The sequence below is a fragment of the Bacillus rossius genome, chromosome 2 (genome assembly GCF_032445375.1).
Source record: "Bacillus rossius redtenbacheri isolate Brsri chromosome 2, Brsri_v3, whole genome shotgun sequence".
Taxonomy (NCBI): Eukaryota; Metazoa; Arthropoda; class Insecta; order Phasmatodea; family Bacillidae; genus Bacillus; species Bacillus rossius.
The window spans coordinates 106,542,444-106,559,240 of record NC_086331.1 but is presented as its reverse complement, the minus strand read 5'-3'; the positions used below and the strand labels follow the sequence as shown (position 1 = coordinate 106,559,240).

Sequence of the window (16,797 nt, the reverse complement as noted above, 5' to 3'; positions counted from 1 at the left end):
CCTGAGGGCTACTTGTCCGTTGCGGGGTGCAGGCCGGTACATGTTCAATGTTTCGTGGCACTGGTTTCTCGGGTAACAGTATGCAGGCCAAATCCACTTGATGCAAGAGAGGCGCGCACAGATGACGTGGCGCAAAGTTACATTAACAAAGTACACTTAATGAAAATTAGGCGCGCACAAATGACGTGGCGCAAAGTTACATTAACAAAGTACACTTAATGAAAATTAGGCGCGCACAAATGACGTGGTGCAAAGTTACGTTAACAAAGTATCACACTACACAGAATTTTCGTCCAAATGGGCTTCCTTTTGGTCAAATACATGTCATTTGTGTGTATATGATGTTTGTTGCATATGCCGAAATTTACGACAGCTGGGTTAATCCCTGCACCGTAAAAACCGACCCGGGGTCGCGTGGGGAGTTAACGTTAAAGAAGGTTTGAGACATGACTATAATTACCAGTGTGAAGAATCAGAGAATTGCAAGTTGAAGGCTCCCCACCCAACAAACACTTTCACCCCGGGCCGCGAGCTGATCAGAACTGCCGGAGCGGGCTGGCGTGCGATGGAGGGGGGAGGGGGGGCGTTAGCCGTGCGCCAAGCCACGAGTCAAGAAAGAGGTTACCGTAATATGGTTTTATATTTGATAACTTACTCACTAAATGTACATGACCCTTGTGTGATTAATTATTCAGGTGATAATTTCATTTCTAAACATTGACTATAATTTTAATTTCTAACATTGAAACTTTATTATTTGAAAAAGTGATTCAAAGGAAAGACTCGCAATTAAATGTTAAAAACCACTGTTTCTGTTTATGTTTGTGGTTTGTTCTAGATGTTTCTTCATCACTTTACCTTACACTTAATTTAATCCCTTGGGCCGTGATGAAACTTAAGGGCATTTGTTAATTACTGTACCCTGAGGGGGCTTGCACTCGTGTGCTACGACGCACTTTTAGAATTACGTGTTGATTAAATGGGATTGTTTTACGAGTGCGTTCAACGATTAATTGACGGTTGTTCGTGCTAGGTGGAGTTCTGTGGAAAAATTGTAACACTGGGAGTACTTGCATCACAGCACCGCGCTTGAATTGGGTTGGGTTTGCTAGGGGTGCGTTCCACCAGCGGGAGCCAATACTGGCAGGCTGAGACCGGGCTCGGATGGCCTCCGGTGGTACGACGTCAACACATGGTAGGCGAGAGGATCAGTGAGTTGTGTAGGGAGGTGAGGTGAAAAGAGAGAGCAGTAGAAGGAGAAATCCTGCTGGTATTGAAACTTGAGACACCTGGGTTGCGAAGAGATTGTGTGTATTATCAGTGCATATGTCTAATGTTGCTGTCACAAGATACTGGAACAGGCGTGGAAGGTGCGAGGAGTGAAATGTCTTAGCATCGTCACATGACAAAGAGCAAAAGCATCTAAGAGGGGTGCCTAAAATAGTCTGCTCGATGTGTCTGCACTTTCCACACAATGTCCGCACTTTTCCATAGCTGTCTTAACTCTTTCTGTATCTTCTGTTGCTCACCACGCGTACCAACACCAAATGCCACCACCCAGCAGTCCTGTAACTGAGAACCAGGTTGAACTTAGTGACATGGAACTAATTTACAGTAATTTAAATATGCGATTGGTCCAGGAGGGCACCAGGTTAGCCTGTAAGTCTAACCCAAGGGTTGGTTTGGGTCTAAGGCCTCAGTGTGGCTCACTAAGCTCTGTGGCTGCACCTGTTGGTGAAGGCCCTACTAACAAACAACATCCTTGAGTGCTCCCTTCTCCGCATAGGTAGTTGATTCCTAAGTAGGTTGGGCGGCAAACTAGTGAATAAAACAAATGTTTTGGTGGCTGTTGTTTTATTCACATTGAGCCAATGGACAGGTACTAATCCTGAGTCAGAAAGCTACAATTTACACTGGAAACACTGTTAACATATTTTCTACTTCAAGTTATTCGTCTATGCCTTCTGGTGGCCGTCCCACTATAGAAAGATAACGATCCGAATCAATCCGCGCTTTACTCTTTTTAAAACTCTAAAGTGGGTTCGCGCGGCAAAAGAGAAGCTACAGCAGGAGGGTTACGCCCTGCACCGCAAACTAGTCCAGATATTCGTGGATAATTCTGTTGATTAATAAGATTTACCGGCATGTAGATCTCAGTGATGTAAATGTGGAAGCCTCCACATGTGACGGTCACGTCCACCTTGTACCACGAACTCTTGAAGACTGCCGCAAGAGGGCAGCGGTGGGAGAGGCGAGTGACAGTGCCTTCGTGCACCACGTCCATAAAGCACTAATAAATGTTTGTTTTATTTAAACTTAATATCTAAACATGTTACAATTTACTTAGTTAAATTCCACAAATGAAAAACGACTGATATAATGTCTAAATATATTTGTATTATCTACATGGTAAATTTTTACTTTAAATACTCCAGTCAAACCAGAGATTGTTAGTCGCTTGTGGGCTACTCCATTTCCTGGAGCCTGCCTATTAATCTGTTATTAAATACACTCCTTGAGGACTATAATTATATTAAATCTAGCCAGGGGCCACAAATATATTAAGGTGTTCGTCAAACCAGGTATTCTAAAGGGGTCACACTTTTTTTCTGGATATTATGACATTACATAAATTATTACCGGAATTAAATATGCTGGTACTCATACGAGTGCTTAACACGTGGCGTGTAGCACTTACTTAGTTGCAGACATAATCACTAACTTGACTTGTGCAGATGTGATGCAAGGGTGCGTTCCACCAACAGGGACTAATACTGGCGGGGTGGAGACCGGGCCTTACTGTCATAGGCGATATGATGTTAACGTGAACCAGAAGTGAAGAAGTGCCGGCCTGGAGCGAGCATTTTTAAGCCATGTGGAGAAGCTAATTCACCTAGGCATAGATACTATTGGGGAAACAGCAAAGAAATCCCTTAAAATGTAAGACAGCAGAGAAACTAAGGGGAGGGGGGGGGAAGGAGAACATGGGTTAAGAGGAAAATTCTTCCATGCAGCACTTGTTCACTACAACAGCAACAGGCATTTATCTTTAAATAAGACCAATTATGAATTAACATGACTGCTAAGACATGGCCTGAAATACTCCACCATTCACTGCATATTTGCGCAGGGAGCTGGTCCTTGGTTGCACACGATGATCAGGGGCTCATTCAGTTCGACACAATTCTCCAACAAGTCTAGGCACATTTCAGACAGTGGAGCCCCTCAAATTTTACTCAGCACTGACCATGGTTTCAGCAATAGAGTAAGTTTTCAACCAATCATCGTTCATCGGCTCAGCAGCTAGCTCCCCACGGCTGGCTTGAAATCACCAGCCGATTAATGTAATCAGTTGTGCCCTCCATTGGGACAATTTTAAGTAAATATGTAATTATAGTGTCATGTCCTGCATTTGGCCTCGGCCCCCTTGTGCGAGTGCTGCATGCTAATCCCTGAAACGAACATGGCTGCCCCAGACACCGCAGGGTAATTTTACCTAATATCTATGTCCAAGCTAGTTATCCTGTAAGATGGCGATGCACCTGGCGACAATAGATGGCGCCTGCTGCAGAATGTAAATAATTGGGATTCATTGTGGCATTACTCAGGGAAGGAGTGGGCTTCCGCTCGTGTTGGGAGCATCCCGAGATTCCGAAATCAGCATTTTACCAGGACAGTCAGTGACATATTATAGAACATGTTGCAAAGGCTAAATCTGTAAATATCGATTATAATTATAATGTAACCGCCTTGTATATAAGCGTGGCTTGCACTGTACCAGGCAGAGATCCTTACCCCAGAGAATTCTGAGAGAATAAAAGCAGGAGTCTAGAATTTGGTGTGGTACTTTCTGCTGACCTCTCTCACTTGCTCTCCTTCCTCCAGAGTGGTCTTCGGGATTAAGCTCTGAAATCCCGCCCCCTGGAGCGGCCATTCGAGGATTGTGCTCCAGGACATTCCCCCGGGAGTGGCCTTTCGAGGATTATGTTCTAAGACCTTCCTCCTGGAGCGGCCTTATGAGGATTACACTCTAGGGGTTTCTCCCATTCCTCTTCCTTGTTCCCATGCCTAGCAACAGAGCAGATCGTAGGTATTTCCGACAGCGACAACATCCGAGAGACAAGGAGGAGCAGCTTCCAGCATACTAGCATGGTTACTTCACCAGCCAACCCCTTTTGGTCGAGCCGAGCCCTGCCTACCTCCCCATTCATTCCTACCAGTTCTCCCCTGTCCCTTACTCTCCAGACTCTTCTCCAACCAGGTCCCTGCTCTTCCCACACCCCCAACCCTTCTTTCGCCCCTCGAACCCCGCAGTAGTACCCTGATTCTGGTTGAAATCCCCACGCCTCCAGCGCCTACTCAGCGAGCGAACCACCTTGCGACCCGAGGCTGCAGCCCCTCTCTGCCCGGCTGACTGCCCGACTACAGGAACTGTTCGGCAGTAACGACTGAGGACGTCACACCCTGGGGGGTTTTCACCCCCCACCTCAAGCCACTCCAGCACCGGACACTGTTGCCAGGTCACGTCAATAGGTTTTGGCTGGTTGCAGGATGTGGTCCAGACCTCACATAATGGGCTTAAGTTATATAATGTTTTCGATTTTACCCACACAGGGCCAACACACACCTATAATGGAGTAGATTCTATTTAATACAGCCCAAGGACCTTCGGGGGGTCATCTTTTCTCTAGCCCACATGGTGTTTAATCAATTGAAGGCACAGATCAACGTAAATGAGCTTATTCAATTTACATAATTAATTAGACAAGATTTAAGTGGTGTCTTTGCGTAATCGTACACATGTGGTTAAGGGTTTTGTTTTGTAGTGTCGTCATTGGGGGATGGCACCATGGTTAAGTGTTATGTAATTTATGTATGTTTAGCCAAGTCACATGTCAGGACCATTGCCTGTTTTTAACCATTACATCTGGTGTAATTTTTAATTCAATGCTGCATATCGATGATGCCTGCCCCCTAATTTTGCAGTCTAAGGCCAAAGGGCCCTTGAGCATCAATCGACAGCATAAGTTCATCACTGTTAATTGCGACCATGTGACTATTTATACATGTCTCGATGAGCCGAGGCTCCAGGACTAGACAGGTCATGTCTCAGGCAGAGGTTTGTATGTCAATAAAAACAGTCATACCAAAATTACCAAAATAATATCATAAATAGCAACCTTCATTAGCATAGCATTGCCAGTGGCTATAACAGCTGGGTTTTCTCTGTCGGGACACCATCTGATGTCTACAGGCCATGTAGCGATGTAACACCTTGAGAAAGATTCTCTGCTTTACCCGCCGACTAACTCACAGGCCCATAATTCAAGTTAGTTGGTACCCTCGTCAACATCATCTCGGCAGAAGGCAACAGGTCATCAGCATCTACCAACACTACTGTTGTGGGTTATCAACTGTGCCACTATGTCCACTGGCTGGTGTTTACTCTACATTAAATTAACTGGTACATTGTTGCACTTCCCTCTCCAGTATATTATGCTGGTTCGTAGGATGTGAATTTAATTCTGGATAGACTCTAAAACAGACAGAATATTTTTTAAGACATTTTTATGTTTATTGAATGTGGCACACCTACATTGTCAATTTATGCAATAGGCATAATGAGAGTAAATGATTGATATTATATAGCTCTGAACCCTAGTGTCCTAATGATAGTGTTTGTTATTTGTTTGCTGGAGTTGGCCATTGCCATATATTGAAATTCAACTAAATGGTCGGGCCCAGTTTTGCAGGGCCATAACTCAACATTAGTGATTGTCAATATTTGTAAGCACTCCGTGGCGCGATTGCATGATGGTGTAAAGTTCACACAGCTGGGTTAGGCTATACACCGAAATATCGGCCCGGATATGTCTGGTGGAATTAACATAATAAAGGTTTTGGATTAAATTACTACAATTACTAGAAGTATATTCAGTGATAACAAAGTTGAAAGTTTCAGATGTAAATGTATGTACACCCCAAACCATAGCCTTTGCTAGACAACTTGCTTGGTTCTTGGGGGGTGGGAGGGAAGTTAGCACCAGTCTTGCATCAAAACTGTTCCCAAAAAATATTAAATAAAATTATGAGATGCCGTCACCCGACCTCTGTGAAAGGCCCGGGGGGTACCTGACGGGCGCTACGGGCGTCGCGATGCTCTTGTTGTCCGGAGGGGCGCCAAGCTAGCGGGCTGCTAGGCCGTTGGTGTGGGGTCGTGGGTACTCTGCCCCCGCATGTCCCGCCAGGTACACGGCGGACGGGGAATTACGGAAAATGATATACGAGTTGGCGAGAATACATTTAATTTGTGAGTTTCACCGGGGGTCCATGTGGGTACACGGTACACTCTACAAGTCCGCTCCGCGGTTCAGTCCCGCTACAAAAATCCTCACCGACACTAAACAACACAACACTACGTGACAATGGTTACCGCGGCAGTCTCGCGGGACGTGGGTCGATGCTCGCTGGAGACGGCCAGCACCGAAAGTTAATGGGTGCAGAGGGGGCTCTATGAGCGGGCTCCTAAATTCGGCGAAACACTTACGTGTGTGCAGCCAGCAGGCATATGCACGGCGTCCTTAAGTATAAACACTTTCGCTGGAGTCGGCCAGTACCGTACGTTCTGTGATACGATACGTCGCGGTATCATGATGAAGACGTTCGGGATAGGCCCGGTTCCGTAAAATACGCGCCGAGTCGACGTGGGCAGCGATGAATTAATAAGAGGTTTTAAATTTAAAGATTTAGTATAGAATAAAATAATCAAAGAAAGAAAACTTGGATACTGCCCACGGACACACGTCTGTTCCCGGCGCGGAGTGGTTCGAGACTGCCGAACATGGCCGCCTCGCAAGGAAGAGAAACTTTCTCTTCTTTGTGAGTCGGCGTCAAAAAACTTATATTAATTTAATTTACTCTATTACCAGTTAAAACATTTTCCAGGTGCCCAATTAAAATGTAGCATCTGGTAATTGGGTGCTTAAGGCTTAACAATGGTTTTAATGTTTTTAATTATTTAAATTGTGACATCAAGTTGGCGACTGTAAATTTACTAACATGTTGTCCCACTGCGAATTGTTTTAGAGGGATTTATCCTATTCTGACTTGATCATAGTCACGGGCATTTTAATTAAGGCCAGTGGCCGCAGTGACTGTTAATGAGGTTAGTTGTCTGCTCCGTGCGTGGTGTACTCGCCCGGAGTGTCTACGACGCACTTATTACTTGTCGGCTAATTAGTAATTTCGTACTAATTGATTTTCTTTTAATTGAATTATGGGTTCGAGTCTCCGGGGTTCCGTACCATTAACTTTCATTATGTCTATTGTGGTCACGCCCGAGGCGCTCGCCTGACTCAATCCGGCTGGGCAAGGGGCGCGCTCCGAAAACGGGATACGGTACTGGTGGTGCGGAGCACGTGCTTAAAGGCCATGGTCGGTACGACGTCAGAGATGATAAAAAATAAACATATAGTACTTTCCTTCCACAAAATACTGTATAACTTATGGTCCAAAGGTGCTGCATTGTTAATTATAAAGTAATTAATAAGTTAAAAATATAACTTGTTAGAAATTGTTGGTTATTTGCTCTAACTTCTCCTTCTGTTAAAATTGGTATTTATTATGATTATGTGATGTACTCAGTAGACTATGAATAACTGTGGCCCATGGCATTAAGGTGAAATAACTGTGTTCGTTAAACACTACTCCCTCTGTTTTTGGTTGGGGGGGTTGGGGTACACACATATTTTAGTTTGCATATTCACTTGAAGGCAAGACTTTGGCTAGATTAGTTTATATACATGTTCACTAGAATATTTCAGAACAATTTTTATGGGTTATTTAAAAAAAAGCCTGGGGGGTGGGGGAAGGGGTTGCTTTTTACTCCACAACACCTGAGGCTGCACTTGACTTGGGTATGTCTGGAGATTCCGTTAGTTCCGTTAGCCAGGATGGCTACTGATGGGGTGAGGACCGGGCCACAGGAGGAATTATGTCAAATGTAATGGTACTGTTAAAATATGATAGTTACTGTAGCAACGACGAAAGACTGTGTGCAAGTTCAGTGTCTTGCACTTAGAGGTGATACTGCGCTAGAAACACCTGCAAGTATCGCACTTATCATTCCGCCTCTCTAACACAAAATCACCTTCGAATAGTTAGGTAATTCGTGAATAGAGCTATTCAATAAAAAAAAATAGGTCATTGGTAGCTCATGTGATAAAACCTGCGGTTAGTACAGAGTAGGGCGTAATTTTTTTTGTGGTAGTGTGTACTTAAATATTCTCTGTATGCAGCCCTAAAGGAAATGTTACATAATTTTTCTTATTGTATTACACTTCTATAGTTGAAAGAAACGTACTACTTGCTGCAATGGTGCGCATAGAACACTTGAGGGGAGTGTGATGACGCATGGAAAAGCCGTACTATTACGGACAGGCCCGGCGAGCGAAACTAACACATGTATTGTGAATTGAAATGCATCCTTATGTGTAGTTATAAAGGTTAGGCTTAGCTCACACTTTTTTTAGTGATAGTAACGTAATTAGATAAATTGCGGCTGTGTAATAATTGCACGACGATTGTAAATATCAATTATGCGCATGCGCACAGAATTGTTTTTTACCGATAAGCAATTGGCCAATTATAGGACCTTTGACGTACAAGATGGCACCATGGCCTGAGAAAGGCAACGAACCCAAGGCGCCCGATAAATTTGGTCAAATTGATGACAGCTTAACGCCTGATGTTCCAAAAGTGAATTTAGGTTTGCCAACTAACGTGGATGTTAGTGTCTCAGCGTCTAGAAGCGATGAGAAACAGGTATGACATTTCTTTACTAATATATTGGCTACCTGTTGTCCCGGGTTTTGTATGTAATTTACGTAGTAATTTATAAAGCTGGATGTGATATTGTAATTTTTTATGTCGGCAAGAAGTGAATGTGTAGTAAGAGTGAAGAGGGCGACGTGTAAACTTGGCTTCGAATGCAGCAATAGAATGTAAATGTATAACTGTTTGGGGTTAAGTTACTCACATGCGGTCCAACCCACCCTTGCTTCTTTCATTAATACGATACCGTTTTCTCTTAGGATCCAACGTCGAACTGATTCCACTTTCAGTTACCAGGGTAATTTTTCAAGGCCCTAAGATAATTCGGCCACGAATGTGTGTAAATTCTGAGTTTGCCTTTTGAAGCTATTGAACAACTAAGGTATATCTATGTATACGTATAATTGCTCTTAAAAACGTTAAGAATTTTGCTGGTACATGAATATTTATTGCCAAATTTGTAGATAAAATGTGCCAAATAATCATTCTTTTAAAAAGTGGAAAATGTCTAGTATAATGTTTTTGGCTTAAAACTGTCGAAAATTTTATAATTTGGTATGCAGTTAGTTGAAATAGTAACCATTGCATTTTTAAAATGAGTGGCAACGTCTCTGAAATTCAATCTGGACATTTTGTTGCAAGGATATTGTTTAAGAGTTTCTTCGAAACCATGAGACTTAAGCTCACATTGAACTAACTAGTTTTCACAACTCTTCTTATTCTTTGAACATGGAATGCTACATTATCTTACAAATCAGGGGCACCTGAATCATGCCATTCACAGGTGTAGGTATTGTAATGCCTTTGCACTGTTGCGAGGTCAGTGTTTCAGCATTCTTGCTGACTTCCAGCAGTTGGTTGGATCTCAAAAATGTGTAAATGTTCAAAGTCACAGCTTACTGGAACTAAGTGGGATAAATTAACAAAATAAATATTGTCAGTATCCAGGTTTACCACCACATTTTTTGCTGATACATTTTATTGATTTAGTTAACGTAACCTAAGCAACCTTTCTATTAGATTTATTCAACTTATTTCCCAGAAACCATGACCCTACAATCTTAAATACAATTATATTTTAATGTCCCTATCAGCAAACACTGTGGTATTTATTTGACATGCCACCATTTATTCTATTATAAATTGACTCAAACAAAAGTGTTATTAATCTAGCTTGGTCATATATGGAAATTGTTTTAAACACATCACTGGGCTTCTGCTCAATTGCAGTAGTCTTCAGTACAATTGAAATTCAATTCAATATTTATCTTTATAGGTCCAGTAAGTAATCATTTTGTGATTCTGACTGTAGGGAGAGAAACATTGTTTGTATTTATATGATTGTAAAGCATTGAAAATAACATTGACTGGAAATATATACATAATCAGAGAAGGGATAAATATGAATACTTGTTGCTTATTTGTTAAAACAAGAAATAAAATTCAGTGAACGGCATCTTTAAATACTGCTGTAATGTGATGAATCTGTGAAGGCAGTAGTTTGGTTAGACAAAGTATTTTATCATTGTGAAAAAGATGTTATTTTTTGAGTTGTATGTTTATATTAGTGAACCATTAGCACCACGTTAAATACAGTATGAAAAATTTGTGTGATTGTCATTTGTGTTGTTGTCAGGGAAAAAGATGTATTCAATTCTTATAATTTGAATAATGGAATTTATTACATAATTTAAATTATTGTCATAGTTCCCATTAATGGTTTTTGTTTATTAGGTTATACATTATGTGCAATATTTTAGGTGTTTTCAAGACCTATAATAATTTTTTTTTTGTTGCAGTTTATTGCTTTAGTTAGTGTTGTCTGGATTGATCATTTTCAGTCACAGCTTTTCAGTGCGTACGAGATTGTTGAAAAAGTTTTAATTTTCTTCACGTTTGTTCATGGATATCAGAAAGTTCAGGTTGTGCACTTCTCCTTATAGTAATGATTTTGCACTGCTCTTATTGAGTGAAGTTGTATGAGTTTGCATATTTTAATAGTTATTAAAATATTTCTTGCCATGCATACATTTATTAGGCAAATTATATTGTTTGAATGAGCAATGCAGTGTATTTTAATAGACCTTTACGGGAGGTGAGTTATATGCATTTTAGTGTCTTTTCCTGGTATACTAAGTTCACTGAACAAAACATTAGTCTCCCATGGAGAAATTTTTACAAGCATCATTTAATACAGTGTAACTCTTCCTCTCTTCCTCTGGACTTGATAACTGCATGATTCAGTTAGGAAATGAGTCCACAAGGTTGTGTGCAAGTACATCTCATCTGGATTGATTTTGCAGACCAATTGAGATGTAATAGGGTAGGGGAGTGTGCATAAAACCAGTTACATATGCGTTCAGACCGATGAACTTTGCTGTTGTCATTTTGAAAAATCTGGGTATACTCATCATGCAGATGTTGACCGAAAGGTAACACCGATCATCCAGAATGTTTAAATAAACTTGTGGTTCATGTTAATGGTAACAGTAGTGAGCGGGCCTAATCCATGATATGAGAAACACCCCCATAACATCACAGACCCACCTCTGGCTTCAACATGACCTTGCACACATCCAGGATAAAATGCTTCATTTGGCCTTCGGTGCACTCAATGACGTGTGTCATTGGAATACAGGCAAAAACGTGATTCGTCAGACAGTTACGTCCTGCCAGTCAACTACTGTCCACATTCTATAATTTCTAGCCCATCGAAGATGCACAGCTTTATGTGCTTGTGCGAGCAATGGCCCCTTGCTAGGTGACAGACTCCAAATGTTCATTGCATGCAGTTCCCATCGCAATGTTTTCTTGTTAACAGGTTGGGATGGACCTTCATTCGCTGACTGCAGCAATTCCTGTTGATTTAAAAGTGATTTTGATTTACAAGCTGTGAAACGTGTTTCTGTTCCCTCTTAATCAGGACCTTTTTCTAACCGAAATTTTGACGTATTTCGTGACCACGTGTAGTATACCACTGCTTGTGGATACATTGAACAATCCGTTGCAAAACACCAACACATCCAGCAATTTCATGCGCAGTTTGGCCATGGGCATGGCCAAACATGGTTGCCCCTTTTTGGCACTCTTGTTACATCCTTATATCTACCCATGTGATGTACACTGTCCACTTGAAACAGTGTCTCACTGAATGCTACTATCTTATGCTTACGTAGAGGCAGTGCGTGTGTGGATGAGCACGGAACTTGTTTGCTGCATCATCTGTACATGCTTAAGGATCCATCTGTATGTGCGCACTAGGGTGACTGATTTTTTGTCCGTAGAGCATACAATGCTTTTGGCTAGGTGATTGCACTTTTAGTTGATAATAATGAGAATTAGTTTGGCTCTGTTAATTTAGTAACATAAATAATTTAAAATAATTGTTAGTATTAAAATTTGGTAATTCTCAAGGAAAACCACTTTTCTAAAAAAAAAAAAAATCCCCCTCCTAAATGTTTTTATTATTTTCATTTTCTAAGATGTTTTTGAATAACGCCATAAGAGGGCATTGAATACTGTCATGTCATGAGAGGAAGCAGTCTAAAAATGACAAATCTTGGTTCTATAGAAAAAAACAAGAATAACTTCAAATATTTGCAGGAGTATTAAGATTGAGCACTAGCAAAAAATGTTAATAAATTTTTGTACAGAATTTTATTAAGTCATTTTAGTTGCCTGTATGAAATTTTATACTTTATTTCTTTTATTTAATTGAGATATTTGATTTTTAATTAGGATAATGTAAAGTTTTTTAATAAAGAACCCAGGGGAGAACAAGTCTTAGATTTTAAACACACATGTATACAACACTATGTTGTGCCAAGATAAGTTTGATTGTCACAAATGCAATAATTCTAATAAAAAATAATTAAAATGCAACTACCTGTTTAACACCAATGTACAGTCTTCTAGAGAAATGCATCTTAAAAAATACATTATGCGTAAAAAAAATTTGACCGTGATACAAATGTCACAGAATAATTTAATTACCAAAAATTTTGTCTACTACATCTGGGAATGCTCTACGATTGGAAGTTGATTGCAACCAATTTTCACTTCCAACTGGTGCAGGGTTATGGAATCTTGCTCCTTTGACAGCACACATATGTGTTACATGATGGTTTATACAAATGAGAAACAGATTAAGTTGTGCAGAATCGTTTGATGCCGATCACACATTGTTGCAATTGGAACTCCAAATAAACTGAAGAAAAAACATCACATATTGAGTTTTTCGTAATTCATGGTGCAAACATCCACTGAAAAAAGACAATACAGTTTTTTGGACATACGCCATTGCAGTTTTGCACTGTTTGTCATGGAAAAATTCAGAAAATCAAAAATAAATAAAGATATGAAGATAAAAAAATTCACAGAAAACAAGATTGAATCAGCTGAAGTCGGACAAATGGAACCAATGATGAAACTAAACAAGTTATATGGACAACAACGATGACAGCACGGAAAAAAATTGTTTAACATATAAATATCATACAGCCCAAGAATTCTGCTGAAAGAACTTAAGTCATGTAAAAAATAATACAACACAGATGAACACAGTGGGGTAACGGCGAGACATTAAATGCAGGCAGACAACAAACTGGACAATGCAGCAAACACATAAACACAGCGATGAAGATAAACAAGTACTATGGACAACATGACGATAGCACTGACGAACACAGAAGATTTCCAATGAGAACAGTTGCTACGTTTCGGGAGGGAACTGACATCTGTTACCGTCATCAGGCACAAATAAACTGATCTTCATATTTTTATTTATTTTTGATTTTCAGAATTTTTCCATAAACAGTGCAAAACTGCAATGGCATATGTCCAAAAACTGCATTAAATCAAAATTACCCTTTGTATGAACATATAAAAAAGGAAAGTTAAAGAGTACTGCCAAGCGATAACTGCGGCAGGGATGTGAACTTCGTCACCACACTCGCCACTCTATAGATATGCAGCGGGAGGGACCCAGTGCTTATGTCCTCTATCTCACATTTCTGTTGTGGTGCCTAGGCAGGGGGTCAAGATCCTGTGGACTAGTTACTCCATTACAAACTGCAAAGGATCTCTAAGCGGCACTCAATAGAGTGCGTACTCAAGGATGTAGGTCTCGTTGTCTAAAGCACCATATGACGTAAAACCTCATCAAACATATGTAACATGATCTCAATTATAAGACAACTTTGTATGTAATGGAGATATAATATTTAACCCAGTCTTGTTTATAAAAACACATTGAATGTTTAAATCAGTCAGATATGAAGCAACTTCTTTTTGTAAGGTAAAAGATTGTGCCGTTTCAGTGCTACTTTAAGGCACAATGTACAATTTACTTAATTTTACGAAATTTTTAAATTTTTTTTTTATCTTCCATATGATGTCCCACTGCTTTTTTCCTCATCGAGATTTGTTCAGTCGAGTGTACCGACGGGTTAGTTTGTTTAGCAGTCTAGTGCTTCCAACGCCGTTCCCAGCGATTAAGGCTGAGGTTTGCTGGCGACATGCTGGGCCATCGATCGTCTCGTCTGGACCCTGCTAGGCGTCACGCGTCGAGCTGTTCACCCTAGACGGTAGCGTGACTAGAAAAGCTGTTCTCTGCTTCCAAATATGCTAACTCCTCTTCTCGGAGCTGTGCTGAAGTTAGCTGTCCCTCTCACGAAATGGTGTTCCGTTCATCAGCCCAACAACACGTATAGTCGTGTCGGACCAGCCTGTTCCCAGGCCGGGTCAGTAACCGGGCGTAACCCCCCCCCCTTTTTTTTTTCCTTCTGGTCCATGCTAATGCCCGGGATGAAGGCCACAGCCCCTTGCGCCCCCGATGGCCCCCGTTCTGCATCCTCACGACATCTCGCGGGAGTTTCGCCAACTACCGGGCATGCTCCCTTGCCTCTCTGCCAGAGGACAGCATAGTCCCCTCCTATCCAAGCCAGGCCTTAAGGATCGACTTGCATCCAAGTCGAGAGGTCGTTTAGGGCTTGTAGTTCCGTGGGCACTCGCCAGAGTGCGGCTACTCCAATCCGAACCATTCGGGTTCCCTTCTGGTTTTCCGAAGCCCCTCCCCTGGACAGGCGACCAAAGGCAGTTTTAATTAGGCGAGCCGGCGCCATTTTTGACGATTCGGCGGGCAGCATGCAAGAAGGGCGCATCTCTCTTCGCAGCCCGAGACAACGCGCTTCTGAAAAGTCGTGAACGGCTTTCTCTAAAGCATGTAGTCGGTTATCGACAAGGCCATGTGCCTTAACACTAAATTGTTAATTTTTTAGCTGCCCGAAATAGTTTAGTTTTTGAAATAATTTTTTTTTGTCTTACCTTATTATTCTTCATGGTGACCGCGAACTTCTGCTTCGTGTATCACCTGTCCATCTCCAGGAACCGACCTGATCTACTTCACCCCGCAGCTTAGGTAAGTTGTTTTGTCGCCCTACACACACTTTTCCTTTTGCTGTTCTCCTGGGCTTAACTTCGCCCAACATCAGCCGCCTGTTAACCAGTACTGGTTACAGACGGGGATCAAGAATTAGGACGAGAAATTCCGCTCCAATTTCAACTCCCGAATCCGCACTTCATGAGTTAGTTCACCGAAATTTTTCGCCTCCTGCAATCGGAGAATTTCTCAAGAGTTCCAGCTTTCAACGTCTTTTCCCCTGAGTGGAAAAACCACAAAATAATTTATAATTCTAAACAACCAGTTTCAGGACACTTTTTATTTATTTAATGAGTAAATGTAATTTTTTATAATTTGTTTTATGAAGAGCCTGCGCGCTCAATATTCAATGGCCTGTAAAGTTAAAAGACCAAATGACCTAAGATTCAGTCAAGTATAACCATTGTTATTAATTATAATATCTCGTCCCGAGGCCTCCCCATTTTGTTTTTTGTATAACAAGATTTAATGTATTAAGTATAGCAAATAAGGTCAACAATTTTCTTGGTACCTATTTTGTTTCGGCTGTAATGCCATAGGTCATCTTCAGTTGGATAATGTTTGTAAAGACAAAAACAGCAGCAACAAAATCATTAAGTAAGATTTAGTAAATGCCTATATAAACCAAACCAGATCTTATTATTATTTTCTTACCCTGTGATCACAATCCACATAACCTTCCCAAGTTTTAAGGAGGTTAATCATAAATTTTGTTGTGCGTGCGCTGTGCCCCTATGGGTAATGTATTTAGTTCTGTTTTCTGCCTGGCGCTTCCACTGCCAATCTATATTTGTTCTTTAGACGAAATGTCACTTCGAGCACAGCCGCACGTTACAAGATCAAAGAATATACAGTATAAACAAGTTGCCACTAAAAATGAGTTATTACTGAAACCATTTTTATTTTATTTTAACAAATGTTTTCTAACTTTCATTGTGTTAAATAATAGCAGAATTCATGCAACCCTACATATTTGTGTAGTTATGTTGACTTTTTGTGAAACTATTAATTTACCATTTCACAGGTAATTTTTTTTTTTATTTTTTTTTTTTTTTCACTTTTTATACATGTGTAATGTTTTAATATACCTGTAAATCCTATTTTCAGATGAAATTCAGTTGTTCAAATCTGTATTTTTTGTTTATTCTACTCAGCCTTCATATTTCTATTTCTGGTTCACTTATTATAAAAGATTTGTAATGCATTTTGCCAGGTTTGTTTGCATTGGTCCTGTAGATTTTACCATAAGTACTAATTAAGCAGGAACCTTCTTTTCACCCATGTAGCCTATATTAGCATGGGTCCTTGTTGTCAGTGACTGCTAAGCCTAATTCACCATGCAAGGTATGTGATGTGGTAGTGAAGCCTGGGGATCTCCTGTTTATTATCAGTGAAGCTTAGGCTGACTCACTGAAAATACTATATTTATTGTATATTTGTGGATTGCTGATTTTTTAATGTACATTTCACCTGTTTCTATGAAGATAAATGTGATTAAACATGTTCTTTGGGTGTTGTCGTGTGTG

At 40.7% G+C, this 16,797-nt stretch overlaps 1 protein-coding gene across 3 annotated transcripts in view; it reads left to right on the top strand.

The window, feature by feature from the left end:
• Window positions 1-8,389: 8,389 nt before the first annotated feature.
• Window positions 8,390-16,797, top strand: part of LOC134529565 (uncharacterized) — a 108,477-nt gene continuing 100,069 nt past the window's right edge. The window contains exon 1 of one of the 3 annotated variants that reach the window (XM_063363787.1): window positions 8,390-8,823. In XM_063363787.1, coding sequence (XP_063219857.1) covers window positions 8,668-8,823 — 156 coding nt within the window. In that variant the 5' untranslated portion in view covers window positions 8,390-8,667. The remainder of the gene's footprint in view (window positions 8,824-16,797) is intronic. The other 2 variants (XM_063363786.1, XM_063363788.1) reach the window with 2 other exon arrangements.